This window comes from Dermacentor variabilis, chromosome 5, assembly GCF_050947875.1.
Source record: "Dermacentor variabilis isolate Ectoservices chromosome 5, ASM5094787v1, whole genome shotgun sequence".
NCBI lineage: Eukaryota > Metazoa > Arthropoda > Arachnida > Ixodida > Ixodidae > Dermacentor > Dermacentor variabilis.
Genome location: NC_134572.1, coordinates 148,927,713 through 148,954,967, shown reverse-complemented (window position 1 = coordinate 148,954,967; position 27,255 = coordinate 148,927,713). Strand labels below are relative to the sequence as shown.

Genomic DNA, 27,255 nt, shown 5'->3' with positions numbered 1-27,255 from the left:
ACCTCTTTCAACACCCCGTTTTCAGCTTCCATCTGTATTATCTGCCTCCTGAGGTCATCAACTGGAAAGGTAGAGAAAAAGATTATGCAGATTCTATATACAACAGTTGGAATCAGTCTAGTGAAGGTTTGTTTGGGTGATAAAGTGTTCAAAGCAATGCTTATGTCTTTCTTTTATCAGGGTTAATTGAAGGTCACATTGAAGGTCTTATAGAGAGTTCAGTGCATCGCCTAGTGGGCCAAACGGGCTGTCGTGACTGTTCAATGCAATACAGTTTACTTCCATTAATTTGATCGTGAAGAGACCAACGAAATCTGGCTGGGTTGAAATAAACAAGATGCAGAAATACACACCAAGCCACACTGCCAATTCATTTAGCAGCATTTGCTGGAGTTGAACAAGCTTCTGAACCAGGTGTGCACCCACTTTCAAAGTGTCCAACGTAGAAAACTATGTAGAAATGATTCAAAGCTTCTAGCCAAAGTAGACGTGCAAGCGATTTTTAGAATGGTGGCTGGTTTCCAAAAGTCAGCTTCGTCGCAATATGCCATGTTAAGCGGCAAAGCATATGAACTGTGCAACAGCGGTTTTGTATACGATTGGACTGCGCAGGAAATTTTCGGCCCAATTCCTTTGGAAAACAAAAGGTGCCCATTCAAATTGGGTAAATACCGTAATCTGTCTAGGACTGGCTGAAAATAGCCGCTTTTGACAGGAGAATTCAATGTATTCACTCTCCATTAAGTTCAGCCAAGACAGATGCTGCCACTAAAGGGGTCGTTATTGGGATCACCATAGGGGTCAGGTGCATGCGTGCTGACCTGTATAAGTTCGAATTGCCCAGCAAAAGCAAATTTTAGCATCGAAATAACTAAACGAGTGGGCCCATAGAAATGCATGGGCGCCGGGGATGGAACCTTCAGCCAAGATCAAATTTTTAAAATGAAATTAACCGGAATCAAATCAACAGAAGTCTTACTGTATTTATCTGACAGACAGTGAAGGAAAAAACAAGGACGAAAGGACAGACATGGCCAAGAGCTAGAACTCCTTGTCTGTGTGTTCTTCCATCCCCGCTTTTGCCTTCAAGGCTAAACCCCATGAGCGCGATTTTGTGCGCGACAGCGACAAGTGACGGTTTCGAGCGACGGATCAGGCCGTCGCGCGAACAGATCGCTCGGTCTTGTCGCGCGATCGCTCGGTTCTGCAAATATAGAATTCGCCGCCCAGAAGCGCTATGAGCGACTAGCCAATAGTAGGCAGCCGGAACGGGATGTACATTAGTGACGTACTACCGGTTTGCTCACGTGCGCGCTTCTCGGTATACAAACGGAACAAGCGAACTACCAAATTTCGATTTGTAAATGAAAAGAAACCTACTCCAAGACCCTTCAGAAATACTTTATGTTGCTTTGTACAGCCAAACAAATCAACTTAAATAAGTATAGCAAGTGCCACGCCAGGTTTGGCGCTAACTCGATCCCCTAATACCGGCAACACTGGAGAGCCATCGCAAGAAGCAGTCGCTTGCTTGGAGTTTGACTTCTGGGCGACGAGCGAATGCAACAGCCATCTCTATCGCATCGCTTGTCGCTGTCGCGCGCAAGATCGCTTGCATGTGGTTTATACTTCAGGCTTCAACTACTCACAATGGAACACAAACTGTGCCGCTCTGAAGGCTTGCAATGTTTATTCACGGCCCATCTGTGCGAGGCATCTAATGCATGCTCTTTAGACTCCCTGTTCTACAAAGGCAAAATGTCAGCGCATGCTTGAAAAACTTTCCTACAAATCCCCATGTACCATCTCTCGCCCAACCACACCCTCCTCACTGCAATCTACGAAGACAAAAAAATTGTGCCCGAGCCCTCCTGTTACCCAGAACCCCGCACTGCAACTGTATTGCATAATATATGTGCTGGCTTTGCCGAGCTACACCTTTACCCAAGCATCTTTTGCATACTTGCACATAATGCCCGAACACAAGTGGCTGTGTTTTTTCCTACTCCCGACAGGCAGAGGCACCCCGACGTGAAGAAATCAAGTGACACTTACCCAGGGCCAAGTCTCTTGCTTTGGCCTCCTTCCTGAGCATGATCGTCTGGGACAGCCACTCCTCCATTCGCCGCAGAACTTCACCATCGGAGGGATCCGTAAGCTTTGCAAAAGAAAGAACCAAGAAAGTGTCAGTCGTTACAAAAAAAAAAAAAAAAAAAAAGAAAAAAAAAAGCAATTTCTCAGCTATTGAGCCGAATAACATTTAGACACTACGTTACCTGCCAATAATCAACCCATTATCAAGAAATTACCAAAAATAGTCTTTAGAGACTACTTAATAAGTCTATACTAATTTAGCATTCCTCTTTAGGGTCCCTTTAATGTATAAGACCAACTGAAGTTTCAGACACCTTAAAACACACCGATTTGACCATGTGCATGACCACAGGCTAATTCTGCCACGAAGTAAAGCAGAAATTGAAATATTGCTGTGTTGATACGTAGTGGCATGGTTGTCAGCCATGTCACCGGCATCTCTTTAAAACCAAAACTAGACAATTGTCAATCCAGTAGTTGCGGACCCCACCCGAACCGCAGGCCAAGCCGAGCCAATCTTGTTGCGTGCCTGGAGCGTTTGTTAATTTACTAATTAAATAACGACACGGTCCCTGGCGACTTTTTCAAGCAGTTTCAAGTGGCACCAACTCCGGCGTCTATATCTGTGCTGACAAGGGAAGGCCGGAATAATCGGCCGCGCGTGCAAAGTCTAGCCAAGTTGAGTCCTGCAGCATGTTTAATGCTGGAGGTTGCACAATCTTGAGTTTTGGAGACCCGCTGAAGCGAGAGGCAGACAAAGTGTTTGCTCCCGGTTGCTGGAGCTTTAATAGCATAGCCTCATTGCGGGTGACAATATCAGCTGCGCAGGCAAAGTGGATGCGAAAGTGTGGCTGGCTTCGCTTTATACTGCCGATATGAAAATATCGTCAACATGGCATGAAACCCATACCTTTCGTCACCGACTTAAATTCAACCGAATGACTTTTTTTGCATTCAAATTTGCTTTTTCCGGTTACACGATAATTCTGAAAATATTGCAGCCCCTTCCGTGTAAGAAAAACCCATTGGCGACTGCACTTATTTGCATAAAGGATTGAATTTCAATAAAAGGCAATTTCTATATAATTAAGGAAATAGCCGATTTTAATGATCATTATATCAAGGTTTAACTATTTCGCGTGATTAGACCTTACGCGCCAAGAGGCAACATGGTTTGTGGAAATGTGACAAGATTGTGTGCTTGACACTGCCAAAAATGTCATCACTCATAGATGTATATTGCACTAGTCATGCAAAATAGATATCCCCAAAAGTGCCAATCCAAGAATACGGCACACTCATTTGGGCCCTTGTGGAATAAAGTCACTTATTTTCTGGCAAATGCGATATTTTGAACTCCCGATTACCTATTGAGACTTTTTGGCAGTCATTGTCGTGTCAAGATTTTCAGTCGGCGACTGTATGTAAAAATTTTACCATGACAATGAACAGTTGTAATGTTAACCTTTTGAGGGTTGATTTTTTTCGCCATCTGCGACAGCCCACGGTCGATTTCTTTTAATTGCAGATTCTAATTGATCTTAGGAACTTATCTTGAAAAAAATTTAACCTAATTTTTTTAGGGTGATCGTAAAGTGAGAAAAAGATACTTTGCATTGGAATATATTTACTCTTCATTTATGAATAACAACAATAAAAAAGTAAATAAACTTATAAGAATTAAAAATTTGATGCTTTGTCATACACGTGGAATATACGCATACGAGAACATTTCGCAAGACTCAAATGTTCCTGCCGTTACACTAATATGTACATCCATAGCATAATTGAACTGCGTAGATGTGCACACTCAAGAAAACTGTATGGTTGTGTGCCTGTCAAAAAAGCAAAACTTGTGACAAGCTTCCGCTGATCTTCATCTGCGGCGAGGTGTCGCTGGATGATGCCACAGATGCCGTGCCTGTGCCTACCACGTTCGCCGAGGTGGTACGGCACATAGACGGCATCCGCGACTTCATCTGTTTGGACGTTGCCCAACTCGAGCGAAAGCTCTTGGTTCACGGATCAAACAAGGTCCAAAAGAAACTTGCCAGCCTTTTTTTAAAGTTCGCACCGGCTGGCGGGAATCGCAGCAGTGAAGTGCCGTAAAGGTTAGTTTGAATAAAGCATGGTTGGTACCTGTACGGCAGCATTAATTCTTATGGCATTTACTTTTTTGGTAATTTGGGTTTCCAAGCCCTGCAGAGTATGTTAGCAGTTTACATTGAGGTTTCTCGTAAATCCGTCGCGCGGAAGAAGTACAGTCGAACCTGGCTATATCAAGCTCGCAAGAAAACGCCTATCAGTTCGATATAGAGCATAATTCGATATAAGCCTGCTAAATAATTGGATGTCATAAAAGCACATACTGTTTATGAAATCACTTTATTGATAAAACGAGCTTAGTTTCACAAGAAATAGTCCTGCATTTTCTTCTTGGGCAAGTTCGCTGCCTGCGACACACACACTTCCCCCCATTGTCGCGACCACGGATCTTCTGTGGTCATGACACCATCATTTGCACTCACAAACTCGTCCACCGCTGATTCGTCAACAGCTTCCGGAAATTCTGACAGCACGCTTCAAACTTCGGCAACACTGGCAACAGCTGCGTCGCATTCATCAGAATTTACAGTCATCACCGAGCACGCGCAAGCCCGCATGGCTGAAGCAATTTCGGATGAACAGGTCATACACGGCCGTGTGTACGCGTCGGGCGTCACGGGCACCGGGTCACGAGTTTGGCCGCTTTAGCCGTAATCACCCCCTTATTCTTCCAAGATCGTGACGAGAGTGCTCCTCGGAATCATTCGCGCTGCGGGGACATCCGACCCGATTTATGATTTCAAGCTTCACGACAAAAGGCGAATTCTGCCGCTTCATCACTGCAACACTGCGGGAGAAGGCCCACAAGGCGCACAGACAATGAACCAGAAAAGCAGCGAGACAACTCGAACTTTCGCCATCAAGCACAACGAGGGCACAAGAGCCTCGGATTGGCTGTCTGAGCAAGCGCTGCGGGCGGGTCAGGATCTTTTTTTGCAGGGGGGTGTTGACGGCATGTCCGAGGCAGCGCGGTCACAGTAGGGAAGGCGGTTGGATGAAGCCCCGCCGCCAGGTTTCCCTGCCACCACGAGGGAAAGCCAACTTCTGGGGGCACTTTTTCACCGCTTGACGTTCCATATATCGGGAGTCTCTGCTATTTTTGTTCGATGCAAGCGTAACTTTTGCTATATATACTCATTGTAACTATACTGTGTCCAGAAATTGTTCGATATATAGAATAATTCGATACAAACGGGTTCGATATAGTTGGGTTCGACTATCTTTATAGGCATAATTTATGTTTGGATTTTACGACCCCCCCGCATTTTAAGACGCTTTTTCGCGGTCGAAAGAAAGTCGTATAATTGGGGTTCCACTGTATTTTTCAACACGGCACCAACTTGAGGATGTAGTTGCTGAGCTGGAAAACTCTTTTGCGATCTGCCAATGGTGATAATATTCAAAAATTCTTGCCAAATTAAAAAAAAAAAATACTCGGTACAAATACCACACATAGTGCAAAGCAATGAACAAAACAAACGAGGCATACCAAGTAGTTCTGCAGCTCCGGCATGCGGATCACCTCCCTTGGCGTTTCTGGAGGTGGCATTGTGGAAAGCTCTTTCAGGCTGCCTGCAGGGTAATGGTAAGCAGGTAGAAAATGTCAACCAAGTTAAAGGGACATTAAAAGCAACATAAAGTGTTTATACTGGTAAAGTATTCTTTTGTAACTATTTTGACTCATTTGGTGGTAAAGCATCGATTACTGGTGAGAAAAAGAAAATTTAATACAAAAGTTTCTCTCAAATTTTGTGCCATAACTTCAGCGGCTGATAGATCAGTTCGGTGTTGTAGGTTTCAATGTTCTGGAAGGGCTGGGTTGAGTTGGGTCAGTCAAATTTGTTTAGTTACTTTAGATCGTACATTTTCCCGGTTAGCATGTTTTTTCGCACGGTTCTTTCCAGAATGTATGAACAAGGTTCTACTGTAAACAGTTACCGATTAGATTGCCGCTTTGTTTAGGAGCTTCAATGTAATTTCTATGTTAGTTTTCTACTTTGGGTGCAATGAAAGCAGGTGTGCATTTGATTAGGCAGCGTATTAGTCAGGTAAATACTGCAAAATGAATCAGCAGCGAGTACGCATTGCTGTTTTTTTTTCTGTGCCTTGTTTATTCAACCAGTCGGATAATTTGACTAATTTTGCCGGTCCCATGAGGGTCGAATAAACGAAAGTCGACTGAAGAGACAGAACCGATGGTGTGCGATAGTTTGATTTTACAAGCGAGTGTAGGAGTGAGCGAGTAAAAACAGAGCGAAAATTGTCCGACGATTTCGACGGGGTGACGCCATAAGCACCCCAGCCTAGGTGACGGCCTCGAGTCCTTGGACTCTGGCAGCTTCCTCGGCGTGCCGGACGGCCCACAGATGACCGGCGAGGTCGTGGCTGAGCAGGGCCGCCTCCCAACGCACCCCTCTGTTCGAGACTGCCATGTCTATACCATTCGTCGGGGACTCATGCTGCTCACTACCGGTGCATTCCTACAGCTTTACACTCATCGGATGAATAAATGTCGAGGTAGGAGAGGTGTAGAAAAAAAAAAGAACAAAGGGAAAAAGAAAACAAGACAGGCATGTCTCACCGCCAAACTTTGCTGTACGCGGCAAGATGGGCCGTCTGCGACCGGTACGCAGATTGAGCGTTGCGGCGGGTGTTGTCGGTGTGGAACAGGGGACCAGGACCTCCTGAGCCATCTCCGCAAATTTCATCACGTGCTGGGAAACAAAGCCAAACAAGCACATTCACTTTTTCTTGCTGCATCATTCGCCGCAGCGCAAAAGGCGGCTCACAGTATTGGAAATTTAGCCCACTGTAAGCCGATGGACTTCGGCCAGAACTTTTGAAAAATTCGTATCCGTGCGACTCCAGTGCTCTCTACAACAGTTTGCACAGCTAGCAAGCTACAGCAGATCAATCTGCTACAAGAACAGCGCACTAACTATTCTTCCGATTAAAAGTTTGATTCACGAGGTTTCACTTACCGAAGCAACATTGGTGCTATGACAAATGACATTTGGGATTAATTGCAACCACCTGGTATGCTTAAAGTGCACCTAAATCTAAATACACAAGCATTCTGGTGCTTCAGCCTTATTGAAATACAGCCACAATAAACAGGAGCTGAATCCGTAACCTCACACTCAACAGCAAAGTGTCATAGTCACAGAAGTGGATGTAACCAGGAACCCAGTGGCACAAGATCTAGTTTCGAAAAGTGATCAAAAAAAAAAGATTCGCAGTTCCGACCAAAAGGCGAAACACCAATTGCGATAGCGAATTAGTAGATAGCTGTACAATGTAACGATTCGCTAACTAAATTAACAATAGAATGTGTAAGAGTGACTCAACGAGGACGTAGAAAGAAACACACAGAGGCAGCGCTGTGTGTGTCTGCTTCTACATCCTTGTTCAGTCACGCTTACACATTCTATCATGGATTCAAACCAAATAGCCTGCCAATGTGTTAAATTAACTAGCACGGTGTCACATGAACACAGGTAAACATGAACACATCCAGCTCAATGAAAGCGGAAACCATCTGAAAACGCTGGAGTTAGGAACATTGTAGCAGCAGCCGCGAGCCAACTAACCTCCACGCATCTGTTGCTTCAACGCGTACAAAAAGTTCAAAAGCATGGCTCATACAAAGCTACTGGCACTACATGCACTCTAAAAACAGCAGATTGCTTTGAAGATGAGGCCCCCGCAGTCACGGACTTTAGCCACGTCACAGACCGCTTTCAAGACACACAAGCGCCGGCAATGCGTCCCTATGGCGTCGGCCAAAGGAGTCTACTACGGCGTCCGCGATTCGCGTGACCAACGCCATAGTAGACACTGCAGTTGTCTCCACTCTGTACATAGCAGTGGGCAAGGAGGACATCAAGGCACTGTAGCAGCCGCCAGAGAGGAACGCCCCTCCTCCCTTGCCTCACCCCCATGCCTCTCGTGCCACAGGAGAGGGCACGCATCCGGGCCGTGTTCCTCACTCGCGCGTGAGAGATCGAACTGTGCTTGCCGGCTCGCCCTCCCACGCTTTCCTACGGAACCTCACGGCGAGGGCAGAAATGTGCCTGGAGTGTCCATATAATTGCTATCACAATAAAAAAAAACGATTATTTAACACTAGCAGATGTACTGCCAGCCACAAAGTTTATGGCCTAGAGGTGCCACGACATACGTGAATTTCTGTTCTGCTAAGGCATGCTCCTTTTTATTTAATGAACTACTCTTGAGGTTGCAATGACCACTACATGGTTAAACTAAATTCACAGCAGTTGAGCTTCATAACAACACCTGTGTCCCAAACTTTTGTGGTCGACGGTACCTGTTGTGGCCCAGGTCAGTGTAGGATTACAAACGAGATTTGTTGGAAGCAGCTATATTACTCACAAAGGTCTCATCGTAGTCGTCTGGCCGCGGGTTCAGGCAGACAATCATCCGCACTTTGCCTTCACCATCAAAGAAGTTCTTGAAGAGATGGGTGATCTTTGCATCTCTGTAGGGCACCATCTGCAAGTTTTGGCAAACGGAAAATTTATAACAGGACGTTAGGACTACACAGGCTTCTGCAGTCGTTGGAAAATGGACTAATTGGAAGACAATGGAGGGAAAAGGAGAAGCTTCTAACAGCTAGTGATGAAAGGTTTGTGGCCCATTAACAGCTACACTACAGACAGTGAATGTGTCAGATTTCTAAAAAGCATCACGCTGTTTTGGAGCTGTACACTTGGGCCAGGCCAGAAAAATGAGACGTCACCTTATTTGACCCAGTTGTCTGGTTTTCCCTCAGAATTTCAATGCAAGTGCGCAGGACCATGAGAGAATTGTTGATGTTTCCTGAAAGAAAAAGAAAAGTTGGCCAGGACGAAGATTGGACACATCACTTCTAACAGCTATGCTTGAAGCAGCGGTAATACATTATAATTTCAATGATACGAATCTCTGGATGGCACCAAATTCACATCACCCAAAAACATTTAAAAATTCAGGAATTAAGGGGGACATGCAGCAAGGAAATCGCCTACTTGCTGAAAATTTCCCGGCATTCTAAACTCCTGTTATATCGGACATGTCTGGCTTCACATCAGTTAGTTTGGACCACTCTCAGAGCTCGGCAAGCACGGAGCACTGCAAATGTGCGACGCAAAAGAGTAAAAATGGCAAGAGCATCCAACTGAAATGAAGCAGAGGAGTACGCATCACCATAGTCATCAGCAGAAATCGTACATGAATGACAGCAACAACGGAATGCTTTGGGCCTATTTGTGCTTATATTCTCAATATTTATCACGCATATCACGGTTTTAACACCATGTTGGCCATGTGCCTTCATAACTGCATACCGTATTTACTCTAATCTAACGCACACCTTTTTTCCGATAAAACGGGTCCAAAAATTGCATGCGCGTTAGAATCGAGTAAGACCTTAATTAAAACCTTGTTACCATATTGCCATCGGCATTCAAAAAATGGCCGCCTCGCACGTGCTTCTAGCCTAGCTGCCATAGCTTCCTCCATGTGCATACCTTCATGTGGTATGTGTAACCATGTGCTGGTGTAACCTAGTCTACCGCCTGTTTTCCCATTTGGTGCATTTATTCATTCAGCATGGAAGTGCCGACTGCGAAGACATGTCAAGTCCACCATGATGCCGCATTTAAAAGGAAAGTTATGTGCGTGGAGATGGACGGAAATCAGGCCGCATCAAGGGCGTTCGGAGTTCCCGAAAATTCTGTGCGGGACTGGCGCAAACAGAAGGAGAATATTTTCGCCAGCAAAGCAACAAGGAAGGATTTCAGTGGACCGAAGCAAGGCCGCTTTGCCGAAATAGAAGAGCTGCTCTCGGAATACGTGCAAGAGCAGCGAGCGGCACAGCAGCCTGTAACGACCGATCTGCTCAAAGTACGGGCGATGCAGTTAGCGCTACAGAAACTGCTCATGCGGAGCGACTTCAAAGCGAGCAGGTGCTGGCTATCAAATTTTATTAAAAAAAAAAGGCTTTTCCCTTCGAATGGGGGACAGGGATATGCCAAAAATTGCCTGAAGAATGTGAAGAGAAATTGCAGTTTTCAGCAGTACGCTTTGAAGTTGTGCCATAGAAACGGATACCACTTCGAACAGATTGGAAATGCAGATCAGACTTCTCTACTTTGACATGCCTGCCACCAGAACCTTTGAAAACAAGTGGGCGAAGCAAGTGCGCGTTTTGTCTTCCGGCCATGAAAAAACTAGTCACTGTGATGCTTTGTTGCACTGCAGATGGGCACAAGCTGCCCCCGTATCTTATCTTCAGACAGAACATGCTCCCGAAAGGAATCTGGTTTCCAAGTGGAGCGATTGTGCGCACAAATGAAAAAGGTTGGATGACCACGGACTTGGTCGCTGACTGGATTGACAACGTTTGGCGGAAGACACCCGGCAGCAATTTGGGTCTGCGTGGGATGCTTGTGCTCAACACGTTCAGGTGCCACCTTGACCAGCGCATCAAGGACAAGCTGGCTGCATGGAACACTGACCTTGTTGTGATGCCCGGTGGCATGACATCGCAGCTCCAGCCCCTCGATGTTTCTTTGAACAAGCCAGTGAAGGATAGAATTCGGGCGCTCTACACTGAATGGCTTGTCAGTGGCTGCCACGAATCTACGCCCACCAATAAAATGAAGCGTGCCTCACTGCAAGACTTTGCTGGATGGGTGAAAGATGCATGGTGCACGATCCCGTCTGCCATGGTCAACAAGGCCTTTAAAAAGTGCGGGATTTCGAATACTATGGACGGCACCGAGAATGAAATGCTTTGGTCTGTTGATAGCGATAAGGAGTTGTCTGATAGCAACAATGAGTGATATCTATTGCCCCATGAGACTCGTACCGGCACAGTGAAAATCTTAGCGGCAAGGTACATCGCTTGCATTTGAGTTCTTATTCATCAAAACTTTAGTGTATTGGGAATAAATCTGTTTTTTCTAATAAGATAAAATTGTATTTCTATATGAAAGCACGAGGTTTGGGGTATTGCACTCTTGTTTTTTGGTCATGGAAAACGGGTGCGCGTTACAAACAAGGGCGCGTTAGAATTGATTAAATACGGTAGTTGCCATCCGTTATCGCATCAACAGCGGCCACGGTTTCATCTGCAGCAGTTGCCGCAGACAATAATTGCATTTTGACTCAGTGCAAAGCTGTCCATGATGAAGAGCATCAGCTATATCTTGATGGACGGACAATCTGCTAGCAAACAGCTCACTGGTGAAAAAATAATTGGGAAGTATATAATTGTGTGTAGTACCTCAATATAATGAAAGGCGTTTATACACGATTTCAATATAATGAACCGTCACCGCTGCCTTGAAGGAATACCGGAAAAAACGAATGGATACTTCTGCGGACACAGATGATGAAATGGTTGGATTGCTGTTGGCTGCTTGCGAGCGAACCTCTCAAATTGAGCGCGACCACGAGCGATTGCCGAGGTGGAGCGGCATCATGTTTGCTATAAAGTCCAAGTGCGACAAGATGCTATGGCACCCTGTGCGCTGTATGCTTTGGGTGCAAGTAAAATTGCGAGGGTGAGCTGGGAAGTACGGTGGCCTTAATAAGCATGCACCGTCTTCCCACACAAGCGACGGGAAGGTGTATGGGAAGGGGGAGATGACAAGTGTGGGCAGGTTGGTGCGTGGTTCCTCTTCTAGCGTGGCCGGGCTGTGCACAGAGTTTCATACAATTACTAGAGGGAACCGTGGCGCTAATGCCTACGGGAAGCTACAAGCAGGGCAGTTCAGTCAGCACAGGAATGATGGGTAGTGCATACATGGATTGGCCTCAACTTGATTCTGCTGACTTAAAAATGATCTCTTGGCAATGTTTCGAAGCCATTTGAAGAAAGCACTGCACTATAATTAAATAAACATTCAAGTTGTCTGACAGCAGGATTCGAACAAAAGACCTATAGCACGGAAGCCCGACAGTGAAACCATGATGCCACGGACGCATGGACAAGTAGAACCACTGTAATTAGCCGCTATTATGTGTGTTTCACAGCGTTCTTATAATAAAAAAGTATAAATAGCTTTGAAATTTAAGCCAACTTGGGCCCAGACAAAGCACAATAAATGAAGCCCCAAGCACAAAGATCGGACAAATCCATGTACTACCCATCATTCCCATGGTGGGTGAACAATCGCAGTGCCAGAGTACCCTCCAGTAATCGTAAGAAACTATGGCTGCCAATGGCTGCTAGCACAGCTGACCACACAAGCAGCCAGCACGCCCTGTTTAGAGCTAATCTGCAGCATGTGCAAAGAGTGGGCATGCCGAATTGGCACACTATCATGTGTGCTGTCTTCCCACATGCTTAGTACCGGACGTTGCATTATCTCGTGTTTCGGCAGCTGTGCTTATTTGCATAAAAAGTCTGACTTCAATAGAACAACATTGATATATTAAAGCAAGTTGGTGATTTTACCAACTGCATTACAACGAGGATTAACTACCTAACTAAGGTACTTTTGTATTAGATGCTTGTGTCATGCTTAGGTTGGATTATATTTTGACTATCTGGGAATGTATTATGTAAGAATTTTCACTTTAAATTCTTCTTGCTGTATATCAGTGGATGGTGTGAAGCCTGGTCTTCACTATCACCAGTCCGGCGTTGTCAGTTTGCTGCAATGGGTGATAAATGAACAGAACGAAAGGAATCCTTACATAACATTGCCCGTGGGGATCTTTATCACACATCCAACTTACGCAACTGCTTTTGCATTTCACCCCGTTCAGAATGTAGTTACGGTGGCTGGGAGTTGAAACCACAACCTCAGGTTCAGCAGTGAAGTGCCCTATTCACTACAACTGGAAAGGGCAAGGCTCACCTGCTTCCCTCAGCCGGTGGCCAGTGTTGCCGGTTCTGTCTGTGCGCTCACTGCCGGCGAGGTCCACGAGCGAAAGCTGACTGATGATCAGCGCATTCTTGTCCTGAAAGCAAAGATAAAATGACAAGCAATGAATGATACTTGGATAAGGAATTCAGGAGTAAACAACTCTTTGATTATACCACTAGATAGTCCAGGCTTGAAACTTGAACGTTTTCCTTTTTTTGATTGTATTGGCCACGTCCACTACCCTGTTATACCAGGCGATCATATTTAAGTTTTACAGACATCTTAAAAATCAGCTGCGGCAAATAGCATAATGTGATTCCTTGAACTGGAATATTCAAATAGGCGGAAATTACTTGCACGAGACACGAAACAGATTACCAATTCAAACTAATGAACGGAAATACATGAAGTACTGCTTAATTATTTGACAGCACATATTGCAATTTATTAATTATATCCAGTGAGTTGCAAGGCGTATCTCTCAGAATGAATGTTCAGGATGACACCAGTTTCGAGATATTCATTGCCAAAGTGTGCGACAAAATACATGGGCATTCAGTTTACTTATGCGCATCAATGCATAAAAGCGTTTTGTTAAAGGGCCCCTCCCCAGACCACATAGCAAATTTTGGTTATACATTGGAAGTTATGTGCCTCCTAGGGACCATTCTACCGCAATTATTTTCCTAACTGATCGATTAATAGCAGAGATAGAAATATTTTAGTGCCGCAAACCCATGATTTCAGGAGATGAGCGTTGTCACCCGTCTAGCCACCGCAAGAGAAAAATCTTCCCCGTGTTTTCCCATACCGGAGCTGGAGGATCACATGGAGCACACGGCATGGGCCTAGCCTTTTTGTTTAGTTGTTTCTCACCGTTTTTTTTTTAAGCGCAGTGAAATTCTGACAAAGGTCTCTCACGCGAGCTGTTGCGTGTGCCTCATTGCACGCAGCGCATGATTTAGCAAGTTGTGCACGAGAACTGACAGCGGTACAAGTCAGTGCTACACGAACATTGAGGCAGACGCAAGTGGATCACAGAGCAAGATCACGTGCTGGAACAAGGTAGAAAATTATTTTCGCTCTCTGCGCATGCGCGACTGCACGACATGGAAACAAGCAGACGAAACGGAAGCATGTCTCTCTACAGTGAGAAGTAAAACAAAAACACACATACATTCGTTTTGTATGCTCTTCAGCTCTTTCCGCGGCAGTAGGGATGTATAATACTTAGCAGACGATCATTCACGTGCATTGTATGCACTGCACTTGGCAGCTCAATATGGCCAGACATGGTGAGGGACCCTTTAAAAAGGTGAGTGGAACAGCAACTCATTTATGCTGCAAGTTTGATGGCACATATCTCTAAACCCATGCCCTCCTCAAAATTTGCTCCTGTGGATGTTGCCTTGCGAACGAACCGGCTACAATTAGTAAATTGCAATATGTGCTGTAAAATAATTAAGAGGTTACTTAGTGAATTTTTGTGTATTAGTTGATAACGTGTTTCGATTTCTTGTGCAAGTGATGTCCCGAAAATAAATACATGCGAGACAAAAATTATTGTTGGGGGACATAAGCCCCAAAGGGTGCAACTAGTATCAGATGGAAATTTTGTAACCAGAAAAACAAATTATCAAAACACTTCATCATTCCGTCCCTTCTTGCACAGTTCGTAGCTTCCCCATAACTGTAATCAGTATTAATGTATCCATACAAACTGACAACCACAGCTTCCTTCGGTGGCACAGTAGGCTACACCATAGAACTCCCCCAACTAGGACAAGGTTATCAAAAGAGTAGACTATTGATCCATGGCTCGTTGCACGGTTCGTAGATTCTGCACAATTTCATCCGTATTAATATATATGTATACGCTGATTAGTACAAATATTTAACTGGTACCAAGCAAAACAAACCTACACAGGTGCATTACAGTTTACCACAGAACTCTAGGATGAACTTGCGTAAACCTTGCTCACCCGAAACTCTCCAGCTAAAAAAAGATGGAGACACCGCACGGCGCATCTACAGACTCAAGTTTTACCTGCAAGATGTCCAGGCCCTGAGCATCGAGTGGCGCTTGAACGAGCCGGATGTTGAAGATGCTGTGGCTCCTGCTGGACTCTGCGTTGAGGGCGGTGTGAGCGATGCGCTTGCGTTTCTGCCCCCGACACCAGGCGTCGAATGCCTCGTCTGCGCTCTTCACTTCGACCTCCGTCACCCCGAAGGCGTAGACGCAGCGCTTGGAGTCCTCACGTAACATCTTTGACTGCAGCTGTCTGGACAGCGTGGAGAAGGCGAGGGCAAAGTTTGAAGTACTGTTGAGGAAACTATCATCCGACGCTTGCCCCAAAATGCACACTGTAAAAAGTAAAACGTCTCATTGATAAAAAATGGTGCAGGTCAGACGACTGTAAAAATCGTTAAAACCTGAAGCTTTAGAGACGTTTTCACAGACATTGTGTGATGCTGGTACCCGATGTGATGCTGTTTTCTTTTGCCGTTACGATGCTTTGCTTCTTTGGAAGTTTGCCCTAGGCATCTGTAGTGGTCCACCACCATTTGGATTTATACCCCAAGATTGCCCACGGACAAGTAACTGTTGCTGGTGCTATTGATGCGTTGATGCTAGAGTATTGCGAGACTTAGCATTTTGCGCTATGTATGTGTTGTGCTCAAGAGATGACAGAGCGGCGTTACGAGCACAGCACAATGCAAACAACCACCACCAAGCAAACCCAGTACATTATATATAAAAAAGATCTGCTTTAAGAACAAAATAAGTCATATTTATTCCAGAAAAAAACAAACAGAAGCTTTAGTATTCACATTGCAAATTCTATGCCAGGCTATGCATCAAGTTCATTGATTGCGATGACTTGCACATGGTTTAGGAAGCTGGTTAGCTTCGCAAGTTCTGGTACCACACTTTTTCTGACCTGTCTGGAACAGGCTGCCAACCCCCTAATATGCGAGACCACGCAAGAGGAACCTAACTAAAAGCACTCAAGAAAGCAGCAATGACATTTAAATTTAAAGGTGCCCTGAACCACTCTGTATCAAAGTAGAGAAATGCATTTGAAGTTAAAGGAGTATTTCAGAAATACTTTGCGTTCTTCAAAGTACTTCAAAGCGTTCAGCAAAAGCGGGGTTATTGGCAAGCAAAGGTCGCATATGATCTGATTTGTGGTGCTCTTTCCTTCTTCAATGCCTTGTACTGTGAAGACTACGGCAGAGCGGAGTGTGCCCACGATTCTCCGCCTACTGAATGCCACAGTGGTACACAGTTATAACTTAATTTTGGATGTTTGCGGAGATGCCACTAATTCCACGTTTGCCACATCATAGGTACCACAATCGGTTGTCCTCAGCAAAACTCAGTGCACTCAGCGAGCAGGGCTTGTCACGGCACCCTGCGGCAGACACGATATCTGTTGTAGTATGTACATGCAGCATTTGCTTTGTGCGCAACAGGGCTTGAGTGCACACTTGCACTCATATGCTCCAGTCTGAATGTGTTACGTGGTGCAGACTGGCTTTGTCCTGCACCAGCTTGATCGACGAATAGTAGCCATATCCAACTTGCACATTCCAAAGCACTGTCAGGAGCTCAGTATGAAGCAAAGATTGCCAAGACGTCTAGCCAGGAGCAGCCGAGTGAGCATGCGCTGGGAAGCCGGTGTGTAGTCAGACCTTGAGTTTCGCATGGTTCGAGGCTAGTCGAGTGTTCAGAACGAATCAAAATTAGCGAGACCCAACAGTTATGACACCAATGAACAGTCTGACCGAGGTTTAGTTCCTTATTGGGCGGCCAAGCACGAGCAGACAATAGTCTGCCTCTTTCAGAAGTATGTAGAGCGAATTCTCTTTACTACGAACACCACATTGACGAACTTGTCAGAAATCCCGAGCTGACTTCTTATGGTTTCAATGTAAAAAATATTTCAGCACTAGAAACTTCAGAGCACCAAACTTTACAGAATAACAATCGTTATTCAGTTTCTGTGTCATGTTAACAATGCCGCAGTACTACAAACTAGTGTTCCGAAATCTGGGGATTCTTAGACTTCCGTGCATCTTTCACGGCAGCCGAAACAGTAAGCTAGCACACACAACAAGGCGTAGAAAGCGGACACCACATCGTCTGCTTTCTGCACCTTTTCAAGACCCGGGACAGTGGTAAATAAAAGAAAAATGTGGGAGAGAATTTTTTAAAAATCTATTCTGGAGACGACAATGTATCAGGTTTTGCAAGAGCATGCTCCACGCAGGCAAGTATCGCTTAGCTACGGAGACGCATTGCTTCGTTCTTTCTGTGCATGCCTCTTTCTTTCACACTTTCTGTGGCCATAGTAGCTTGGCACGCGGAGAAATGCAACTTCCGTACATGTGGGAATGCCACACGATCACACTTCGCACCTTTCGGACAGTGTCGTTTAGGCACGCTTGTGCTTTGGAATAGTTCAGGTGCCCATGACAAGGAATGTGGAAACAAAGAAACAAGAAACAGTGCGCTTCAGAAGCGAAATGGAGCTTCTTTTTTGTCAGCAATTTTCTTGGTGTCAGCACCTACTTTGCTTACGTCACCTTTACTAAACGGTGCTTCAGTGGTGCGTGTCAGCAGAATCTATGAAAAATACCAACCGTGCAAGCGGAGAGCCAACAACAGCGTTTTCGTGTATAGCTCAAAGGGTGACAATTTATCAACTAATGGGTTGATGGGCAGAATGGTTAATTTTGGGGCTTTCATCATAACCTTTCAGAGTAAGGAACGATTTTCGGGGGTTCCACATGATTCGTTATATCGAGATTTGACTGGAATTCTCATACAAATTTGAAACCAGATTTCATTTATTTCAGCCCGTTTATCAAACTAAGTCAATAAATACACACAGTAACAGTAGGAAGAAGCACACTGATCCAAACACCGTTCCTGATTGATGTCAGCTATTGGCCAATGGCAGCCACATATGGAAGATTGCTATATGACGAAATACAGTGGAACCCGTTTATAATGAGCTCTATAGTTCGGCAAAAAGTGTTCGTTAGATCAGTAGTTTGTTATATATGAAGACGCCCTTAAGAACGCTAAAAAATTCACCACACTGAAGCTGGCATCAGCAGTTACAACCCAGCACTCCGACATCATGGTCTCGGCATCACAACTGTGCATCAGCTACACACGAACCATAAAATTATGTTATCTATGTCGTCTAGGGCGAAAAAAAAAATGCAATGTTCGAAATATAAAATGTCACCACGAACTTATCAGCAATCAGCAAATGCATAAACAGAGCACAGCAAAACTGTGATTACCAATGACACCATAGTAACCGCCAACACAATGCAACATTGTGTGGCAGCAGAGCATGGTGCAGCATTCTCACCGCATCAACAGGAACGCTTGAGCAGCCATTGTTCCCATGGTGGAAGGACATAGATGGTCGTTCCAAATCGCTGAAACAGGTGTAACGCACATGGTGCCACACGGACAATCGCGCAAGAACTAGAATGGCACCATTGTGGCATATTGCACTGCCGCACATGCCAGAGCATGCCCTGCACCATGCTATTTGTGCTGTACGCAGCATGCTATGCAGCCGTCCCTTAAATTGCATGACCGTCTTCGTGGCTTCCAAAATTCGGGCGACGCGGTCATTCGCTGATCTCGAGACCGTATTATCGCCACGGTTAGACTGAAGCGGGGGCCGTGCACCCACTTTGGTTGCACTGCCATGCTTTGGCACTTTGCATGTGCCTTCTTTTAACCGTAACTGGGTTCGAAGCGTTCATTGTAGCGGTACAGCGATTTAAAAAAGAAAATTTCGTTATATCTGAGAGCAGGTTCACTGATAGATTGTTGTATCTGGGATCGTTATAAGTGGGTTCAACTGTACAGAAGGCTTCTGTTAAAAGAGCGTTCGATAAGAAGGCAACTTCGTGCTTCGCTTGAGAGCTCCACGCAGTGCGCACAGCTGCAAAATTCGGTTAAGATGTTCGCAGCAGCATATCCTATCCTTGGACTGCATCTTTTTCACCAAATCCGATGGGTGGTTCAGGGCCCCTTTAAAGGCTCATGGGAAAAGCATTCTTGCAAGAAAGGGAATAAGAAAGCGCTTTCAGTGAAAAGCTTACTTTGTCTTCAGAGGATCTATCGGATTGTCCTCCAGGAGGTCGTACACGTAATTGTTGTAGATCTCGATGTACGAGACAAACACTGCATATGCCATGTCAGCGTCGACGTCATCTACTCTGGCGGTCTCGTGCGTGCGACTTGTCCAGTCCACTCCGTCATCGTCCCTCCTGAAATGAAAACAAGGCAACATTAGCTATTAGCAAAGATTTAATGCTGCATCTTCACACATTTATCTCTGTACACCCGAGAGCAAAGAGAAGGGACCATCCATGTTATACTCTTATACTTAACGGGCGACACTGTGGAAGCTCCGCAAGTAGTGGCGCCAAAAAAATGTAGTGCCGTCGCACATCACTGTCCATTTCATACTGAATTGGCCTTTTATGTGCAAGGTCTTCTACAGAATAACTTCTTGGCTTATAAGTACTGCGATGTTAACACAATACTGTACATTACATAAGATCACAAACTGTGTGCCTTGAGCTTACAGTATGTAATGCAGGTGGTGCGTAGTAAAGGCAGTGCAATAACTGCAGTTGTGCAAACATTCAAATGTGTCACTCTGCTTGTCTTTCCGTGGTTAATAGCCTCATGCCTGCAGTCTTCTGTGTGGCGCTTGCTCAATATACTGCGACTAACATGCGGAGTCAACCTTGTGCCTAATTATGTAGCACATTCCAATTTCCTGCTGTCATGTAGAATGCATCTTTTTTGTCGCTAATGCAGATATGTAGTGTGAAAACTTGCTGTAGCCTTTGCAGCGTTGACTGTCACATGAAAAAGTATAGTAGAGGGAGCTTTTGCCCTAGCTAGCAAAGGTGCAATTTGCCTTTGCTAGCTCAAGGGACGTTGCAGTCAAATGCAATCATATGAAGCCCACTTAAATTATCCTTCATAAAAATAAACTTGCAACTATTCTTAAGTTGCAGTGAGAAGGAAAATTCCGGTGTGTTATGTGCCACAGTAGTGGGGGACTTGCTTAATTTGACCATCTAGGGTTCTAAAATGTGCACACAGGCGTTTTGGAGTGCAGTACCACAGCCACTGAGCTATGGCAGCACGCAAGCTGCAGTGAGAATCCGTAGCGAGATGCAATGCCAGATCAAATGGAAATCCTACACTGATCTAACAGATTGAACCCGAGCAACGCATAATAGCTTCGTAGACCAGCTTTCCCGTGTAGACAGGACACTACAACACCCGCCATACTAAAAGGTCAAACATTTCCTTTCCCTTCCGACATGGTGTTGCTGTGGATGAATTTCTAAGCCGTGACTATGCACAAAGTGTTACCATGCCAACAACGTTACGAAAAATTTATACATCAGTCAGCCCAGCATGCACGAACCCACACGCTCACCAATAAACAAGCTATTTATCAGGCAGGAACATTTACTCGCAGCCAATCAGTATGTCATGACAAAGCAAATCTAAAAATAAAGTAGAACAAACGAAGGTGTGTATATTTAGCAATCAAATTTTGCAGAACTAAAAAAATAAAATTGAATTAGTACATGCTATACAGTCAAACTTCATTACAGCAAAGCCACACCTTACAATACCTTTGTTATATCTCATAAGCATTATAAGCATATTTACATGTTGATATCACCAGGAATTCCTTAGATTTAGTTCGTTATAGATGGGTTCGACTGTATAACAAAGCAGTTCTACACGAAGTGGTCGTTATATATGGACTTGCCTTTCATCATGATCAGCCTATTTTATGATGTCCACTGCAGGACAAAGGCCTCTCCCTGCGATTACCCCTGTCCTGCGCCAACCGATTCCAACTTGCGCCAGCGAATTTCATCACCCCACCTAGTTTTCTGCTGTCCTCAACTGCGCTTCCCTTCCCATGGCACACATTCTGTAACTAATTGTCCAGCAGTTACCTATCCTACGCATTACATGGCCTGCCCAGCTCCATCTTTTTCTCCTAATGTCAATTTGAATATTGGCTTTCCCTGCTTGTTCTCCGATCCACACCACTCTCTTCCCGTCTCTTAATATTACACCTAAAATTCTTGTTCCATTGCTCTATGCACTAAATGCTAAACATTCAACCGCACTGAAGCTAACATCAGAAGTTACAATTAGACAGTACTTTGGTCTGAAAACCATATTGTCAGTGTCATTTTTATTCCCAGTGCGTTCCCACACCTAGCTGCAAATTTCCGTTGGAAATGTCCATCTAAAGAACTAAATGCAGCATCGCATAGCTCTCAAAACGGTGCTCTGGTCTGACAACTTGTCATTTCGAAACTGCAAGTGCAGCCACCATTTTTTATTCGAGGGCTTGCGATAAATGTCACTACCAGCGCGGCAAGACTATTCTGCAGGAGAGAGCGAAGGGTTCTAGTTGGCTGGAAGCGTAAACTTTGGGAACTACTCCAACATGCCGCTATTCTGCAAAGGTCTTGGACATCATGGTCTCGGCATTATCACTGCGCGTCAGCTACACAAGAGCCATGAATTTACATTACGTCCAGGAGTGGGAGTGCCCAAAGTCATTTTGCAGCAATTTTTGGAGCAAGTACAACTGCATTTTGGAGCAGTTTGTGGCAGCACCCGATGGCGGCCGTGGTACGCAGCCAGCCACAGCTACCAATAGCAGCCACGTATGGGAACCGGCTTTACTATGAAACAGTGTCCAGAAGAGAATGAGGAGTAGGCTTCTGTTGAAAAAGAGCGTTTGAGGGAAAGGAGACTTCGCATTCTGCTTGCGAGCTTCATGCAATGCATACGATAGCAAAACTTGGCTGAGGTGTGCACAGCAGCCTGTGCTACCCGCAGATGCTGTTACTTTCACCAAGCCCAAGAGGTGGTTCAGGGATCCTTTAAGCCGAATTTTGAAGCAGCTTACCTTGATGCTGAAACGATCTAGTGCATGCAAATTTTGATAATAGTGCCTGTATGTATTTAGTTAGTGGTAACAATAAGAAAACATGCATTCTGCAATAGCGAGTCCGAAATTTTGGAAAACCAGCACAAGACATTTTTTATGAATACATTTGTTCTTTAATGTCTCGACAGTGTGGGTGAACTGCCTGTAATAGCACTTCATATGGAGAAGCCATAGTTTTGAACTGCTGTGGTTTATTGAAAGCAATTTTTACATAATAAAAATAGTTTCACCTTGCTGCAAGCCTATTAGAACATGAGGCGGTAGATGCACGCTTTGAACCTATAACGTACTAGAATATGGAAGAGTGGGTCGAGCGGCAGCACGGTGCATACTTTTCTGTAAAGCCAGAACCATTGTTTTTACAAAAACAATTTCTGGGTCACCCTATGTCACCACAAACCCAGAAAGCCACAATCGACCGTAGGCTGGCATAACGCACAACCATTTCAATCTGTTTTTATTCCAAATCCGTCACTAGCCTTTCACGATAGGTGAAAATGGCTCAGGCTTCGCCCATATGGGCACAAAAACAAATTAGTACAGTTCTACATTACACAGACCTTGAGGATAGACACTCGCCCGCTGAACCCACTACCAATGTGCACTTCCCTAACCTTTATTTCACTCACAGCATCCTTAGCCTACTTTTAAATGCACAAGCATTTCCATGCCGACCCAACGAGGAAACCCATCTCTTCGTCCATGCGTGACGCAAGACGTCCGCTTTCAAGATGGAGCCTGTAGCAGTGAGCAAATTAACCTTCGTACTGCCTCTCGCTTCAACGTGAACTAAGTGGCGAGAGCACAGTGCACACAAAACTATCAGCACTCGACACACACTGCCCCCATCACAGATCACTTTCAAGACAGGACCCACGTGGCCACGCCATACACAGCCGCCACTAGAGCACGGTTGATAATGGTTCACAATGAGAGGCAGCTGCATCATCGCCCACGTCAATGTGCAAGGTCTACCAAATGTAACGCTGTTCAATTGCGTCACATACTGTAGCCCGCACCGGCAGTGCTCATCTTCCATGAAGCAGTAGCATCATCCAATTTGAAGGTAAAGGAGAAACGCAACAAGCAGAACGAAACAAGAGAGTGTACATAATAAACTTTGCTTATACAGTAAAACCTTCATTCGACCCTCGTTAATTTGGAAAATTTGATAATTCGGACCCATCCTTTGATCCTGGTAGGCGTATGCATCTAATGCAATGAAACTCGTTAATCCGGACATATTTGCCTACACATCGGTTAATTCAGACAACACTCCGAGCTCAGTGGGCGCCGCAAGACCGAAAAAATGGCGGGAGCGTTCACTGAAACAAAGCAGTGGAGTCCGCATCCTCATAGTTATCAGGGAAAATCGTACACGAATGATGGCAATGCCAGAACGCATTGTGCTGTTAACACCTTTATTCTTGCGTTTACCGTTGCGCATAGCACCGCATTGGCCGCGTACCTCCACAACTGCATAATTGCCATCTATGAGCGTGTCGATTGCGGCCATGGTTTCGTCCACAGCAAACAGTTGCAGCAAACAGTAGTTTCGAGGATATGAAGAGCACTTGCTACATTTGCGATGGAAAGTGGCCAGCTCACTGGCCAAAAAGTAATGGGGATGTGCGTGCCGTAGTAAAAAGCCCGTCTCAGATGAAGACATGCACCGCGGCCGCGCTGTGAAAGAAGTCACGAGGCCTTTGTCGCTAAGAGCGCTAATCAGCCATGAGATGACAAATTGCAGCTTCCACGCTGTTTTTGTGCAATATTGTTACATAAGAAGACGCAGATTAAAAGCTATATACAGTGGAACCCCGTTCATACGTTTTTCACCGGACCGGGAAAAAAAAACGTAACAGCCGGGAAAACGCAACAGTGAGGAAAGCTCCGAAAATGAATGAAAAAAAGTGCAGCTTCAACTATAGACAATTTATTTCCACAGAGTGCGCTTAGGACCTAAAAAAAAAGTCCAGAATTGTGGCTTGCCGTTTCTTTCGCTCGCTAGAAATCACCACACGTTTCTCAATAGCCTGGAAGGCCGCATTGCTGTCAGCGTCGCTGTGAGGTGCGACGTACCTGCGGAGGAGGTCCAGAGCCGCAACGGCTTTTCGAAAGCTACGATTTGGCAACTCCCCGGCATCATGCGGCTCGTGCATCGCAGTCTGCGACTTCACTCGCGACCGAGATCCCATCGATCTCGGCGATGCTCTGACACTCTGACGTCCCGACAACAACATCCACGGCGACGTAGTCGTCGTATGTGACCGCCATTTTGGCTTTTGGCGAGTTTTGGCCGGGCTTGGCTATGGAGCTGGCTGCAAGAAGCCGCACGCCAATTCGATGGCGGCCTCTCGAACTGGCGTGCGGCTTCTTGCAGCCAGTTCCATAGCCAAGCCCGGCCAAAACTCGTCAAAAGCCAAAATGGCGGTTGGAGCGCGTTGCCTACTTTAGCCCAGGCGGGTTCGGGGGGCTAAGTTGCGACGTATCAAGCGGGAACGTTTTCACAGCTACGACGTAACAGCGGGGTTCCTTATACATTGGATCCTATGGAAGCTATGCCGGGACCGGATGAAAACGATGTAGCAGCCGGGAAAACGCAGCAGTGAGGAACGTAACAGCGGGGTTCTACTGTACAAGGATATTTACAATGTAATACGCCACGCTTGGCCAAGAGGCAACAGCCCGCGCTAGCCTCGAATCGTCTTCTTACTGCACGCCTTTTCGTCATTGGAAATACTATTCCATAGCACCACCCCCGGTGGCAAAAGCACCGTCCCAGAGCGACTAAAGGCCGGACTCAGAAGCAGTGTAGTAGGCCTTGAGCCTACTGACGTGCACAACATCACTAGATGCCACAGTAGATGATGAGGTTGAGCTCACAGGAGCAATTTTGTACGTCACAGGCGTCACCTGGCGCAGCACGCGGTAGGGTCCTGTGTATCGCGAAAGGAGCTTTTCTGAAAGTCCGACGTGACGAGAGGGTGACCACAGGAGCATGAGCGCACCAGGCGAAAACTACGTCACGGAGGCGGGCGTTGTACTGACGCTGCTGAGTGGTTTGAGAGCCCGTTAGTTGAGCACGGGCAAGCTGGCGTGCATGGTCGGCGAGGGCGTCGGGCGCATACTCGCTTGTTGAGATCGCAGCAGGAGGAAGTGCCGTGTCAAGGGGCAAGGTCGGTTCACGACCGTACAGTAGATAAAATGGAGAAAATCCGCCGGTGTCGTGCCGGAAAGAATTATAATCAAATGTGACGCAAGGAAGGGCAATGTCCCAGTCGTGGTGGTCCTTGGAAACTTACTTGGACAGCATATCGGTAAGAGTATGGTTTAACCGCTCTGTCAGGCCATTGGTTTGAGGGTGGTATGAAGTAGTCAGCTTGTGTTGAGTGGAGCAGGACCGCACAATGTCGGCGATAACTTTCGAGAGGAAGTTACGACCACGGTCAGTAAGCAGCTGTCGCGGGGCGCCATGAAGTAAGATAATGTCACGTCAGTGGCACGTGAAAGCCCGCGTGATAGCGTATCGGGTGGCGCAATCAGTTGCGACGGCTACCCGTATGTTCCCAGAGGATGATGTGGGAAAGGGACCGAGGAGGTCTAATCCAACACGAAAGAACGGTTCCACAGGGACGGTGATCGGCTGGAGATGACGGGCAGGTAGCACCTGAGGTGTTTTCCGACGCTGGCAGGTATCACAGGCAGCAACATAGCGTCGGACGGAGCGAGCGAGACCAGGCCAATAGAAGCGGCGGCGGACGCGGTCGTACGTGCGTGTTACCCCAAGGTGTCCTGCAGTGGGTGCATCATGCATCTAAAAGCACAGTCTGTCGTAGATGTTTTGGCACGACGAGAAGATCAGATCCGTCAGGGAGGAAGTTCGTTCGGTACAGAATGCCGCCCTGGAGGACATATCGGCAAACGGATGCGTCGGTAGGTGTAGAGTGCAGACGCTCGATGAGTGCTTGCAGCGATAGGTCTCGGTACTGCTCATCGGCGATGTTAGCGAAGGCAGACACAGAGAAAATGCCGTTGGCGGTACTACAGTCACGTCGTCAGGCTTGTCTACCGGGCAACGAGACAGGCAGTCAGCGTCCTTGTGTAGCCAGCCAGATTTGTAGGTGACAGTATACGAGTATTCTTGAAGGCATAAGGCCCAACGACCAAGTCTTCCTGTAGGATCTTTCAGCAAGCATAACCAGCAAAGCGCGTGATGGTCTGTGACAGCGGAAAAGGGGCAGCCACATAAATATGGGCGGAACTTCGCAACCACCCAAACTAGGGCCAGACACTCACGCTCAGTGATGGAATAGTTGCGCACGGAGGTTGAGAGGAGCCTGCTGGCGTTGTGCCAGTACTGCACCAATTCTTACACCGCACCTCCACCAGATATGTTACGTAAGAAGACGCAGGTGAAAAGCTATATACAGCGAACTCTCACTTGAGTGAACTTCAAGGGACCGAAGGAAATAGTTCACTTAACTGAAAGTTCACTAGACCAACATAAGGCATGGCATACAGAGTCAAAAGTTTGAAGTACAATTCATGGAGCAGAAGACAAGGCTTCCATAGTGTTAGAAATGTGTGAAATGGAATTTGTACATATCAACAAGTACAAGGTTCATAACAGTTATAATGCTGCCTTTCTCACTTAGAAAAAAATCTAATCTTCTTCTGCACTTGTACTTTTACAGCACAGGAAGTAACAAAACTGTCCAAAGAGTCAATGTTTTTGTACACTTATTCTGGCACAGCTTGCTGTTGAGACACAAAGTCTTTCAACTTTCCAATGTACCCTACAACCTCAGCTAGAGTTATAGGGCTTGAAACTGGCTCGGCAGTTGCCTCTTCTTCGTCGCACTCTTCTTCAGGACGAACACTGGAAACAATCTCCAGGTCAGTCTGTCCAGCACAGGTAATCAGTGCACTGGCACACTGTGCATAGTCTTCAAAGTATTGGTATCGACCTCCAGCTGATGACAAAAATAAGCCTTGGTGCTCTGAGTAAGTTCGTTCAATTGAAATATTGACTGTTCCGAAATTCGTTTAAGTGAAACATTTTTGCATAGAATCTAAGAAAACTGCGGGGGATTTTTAAAAAGTTCGTTATTCCGAAATATTCGATA

The 27,255-nt window shown here is 45.8% G+C and overlaps 1 protein-coding gene across 3 annotated transcripts in view; it reads right to left on the bottom strand.

The window, feature by feature from the left end:
- Positions 1 to 27,255, bottom strand: part of pav (kinesin family member pavarotti) — a 70,464-nt gene that overhangs the window by 33,280 nt on the left and 9,929 nt on the right. For all 3 annotated transcript variants that reach the window (XR_012828577.1, XM_075693601.1, XM_075693600.1), the window contains exons 6-14: positions 19,218 to 19,385; positions 15,127 to 15,361; positions 13,071 to 13,173; positions 8,960 to 9,039; positions 8,593 to 8,712; positions 6,782 to 6,914; positions 5,690 to 5,772; positions 2,056 to 2,158; positions 3 to 61 (exon numbers count right to left, since the gene is read on the bottom strand). Coding sequence is in view for 2 of the 3 variants with exons in the window: in XM_075693601.1 (XP_075549716.1) it covers positions 3 to 61; positions 2,056 to 2,158; positions 5,690 to 5,772; positions 6,782 to 6,914; positions 8,593 to 8,712; positions 8,960 to 9,039; positions 13,071 to 13,173; positions 15,127 to 15,361; positions 19,218 to 19,385 (1,084 nt within the window). In the remaining variant the exon portion in view is untranslated. The remainder of the gene's footprint in view (positions 1 to 2; positions 62 to 2,055; positions 2,159 to 5,689; positions 5,773 to 6,781; positions 6,915 to 8,592; positions 8,713 to 8,959; positions 9,040 to 13,070; positions 13,174 to 15,126; positions 15,362 to 19,217; positions 19,386 to 27,255) is intronic.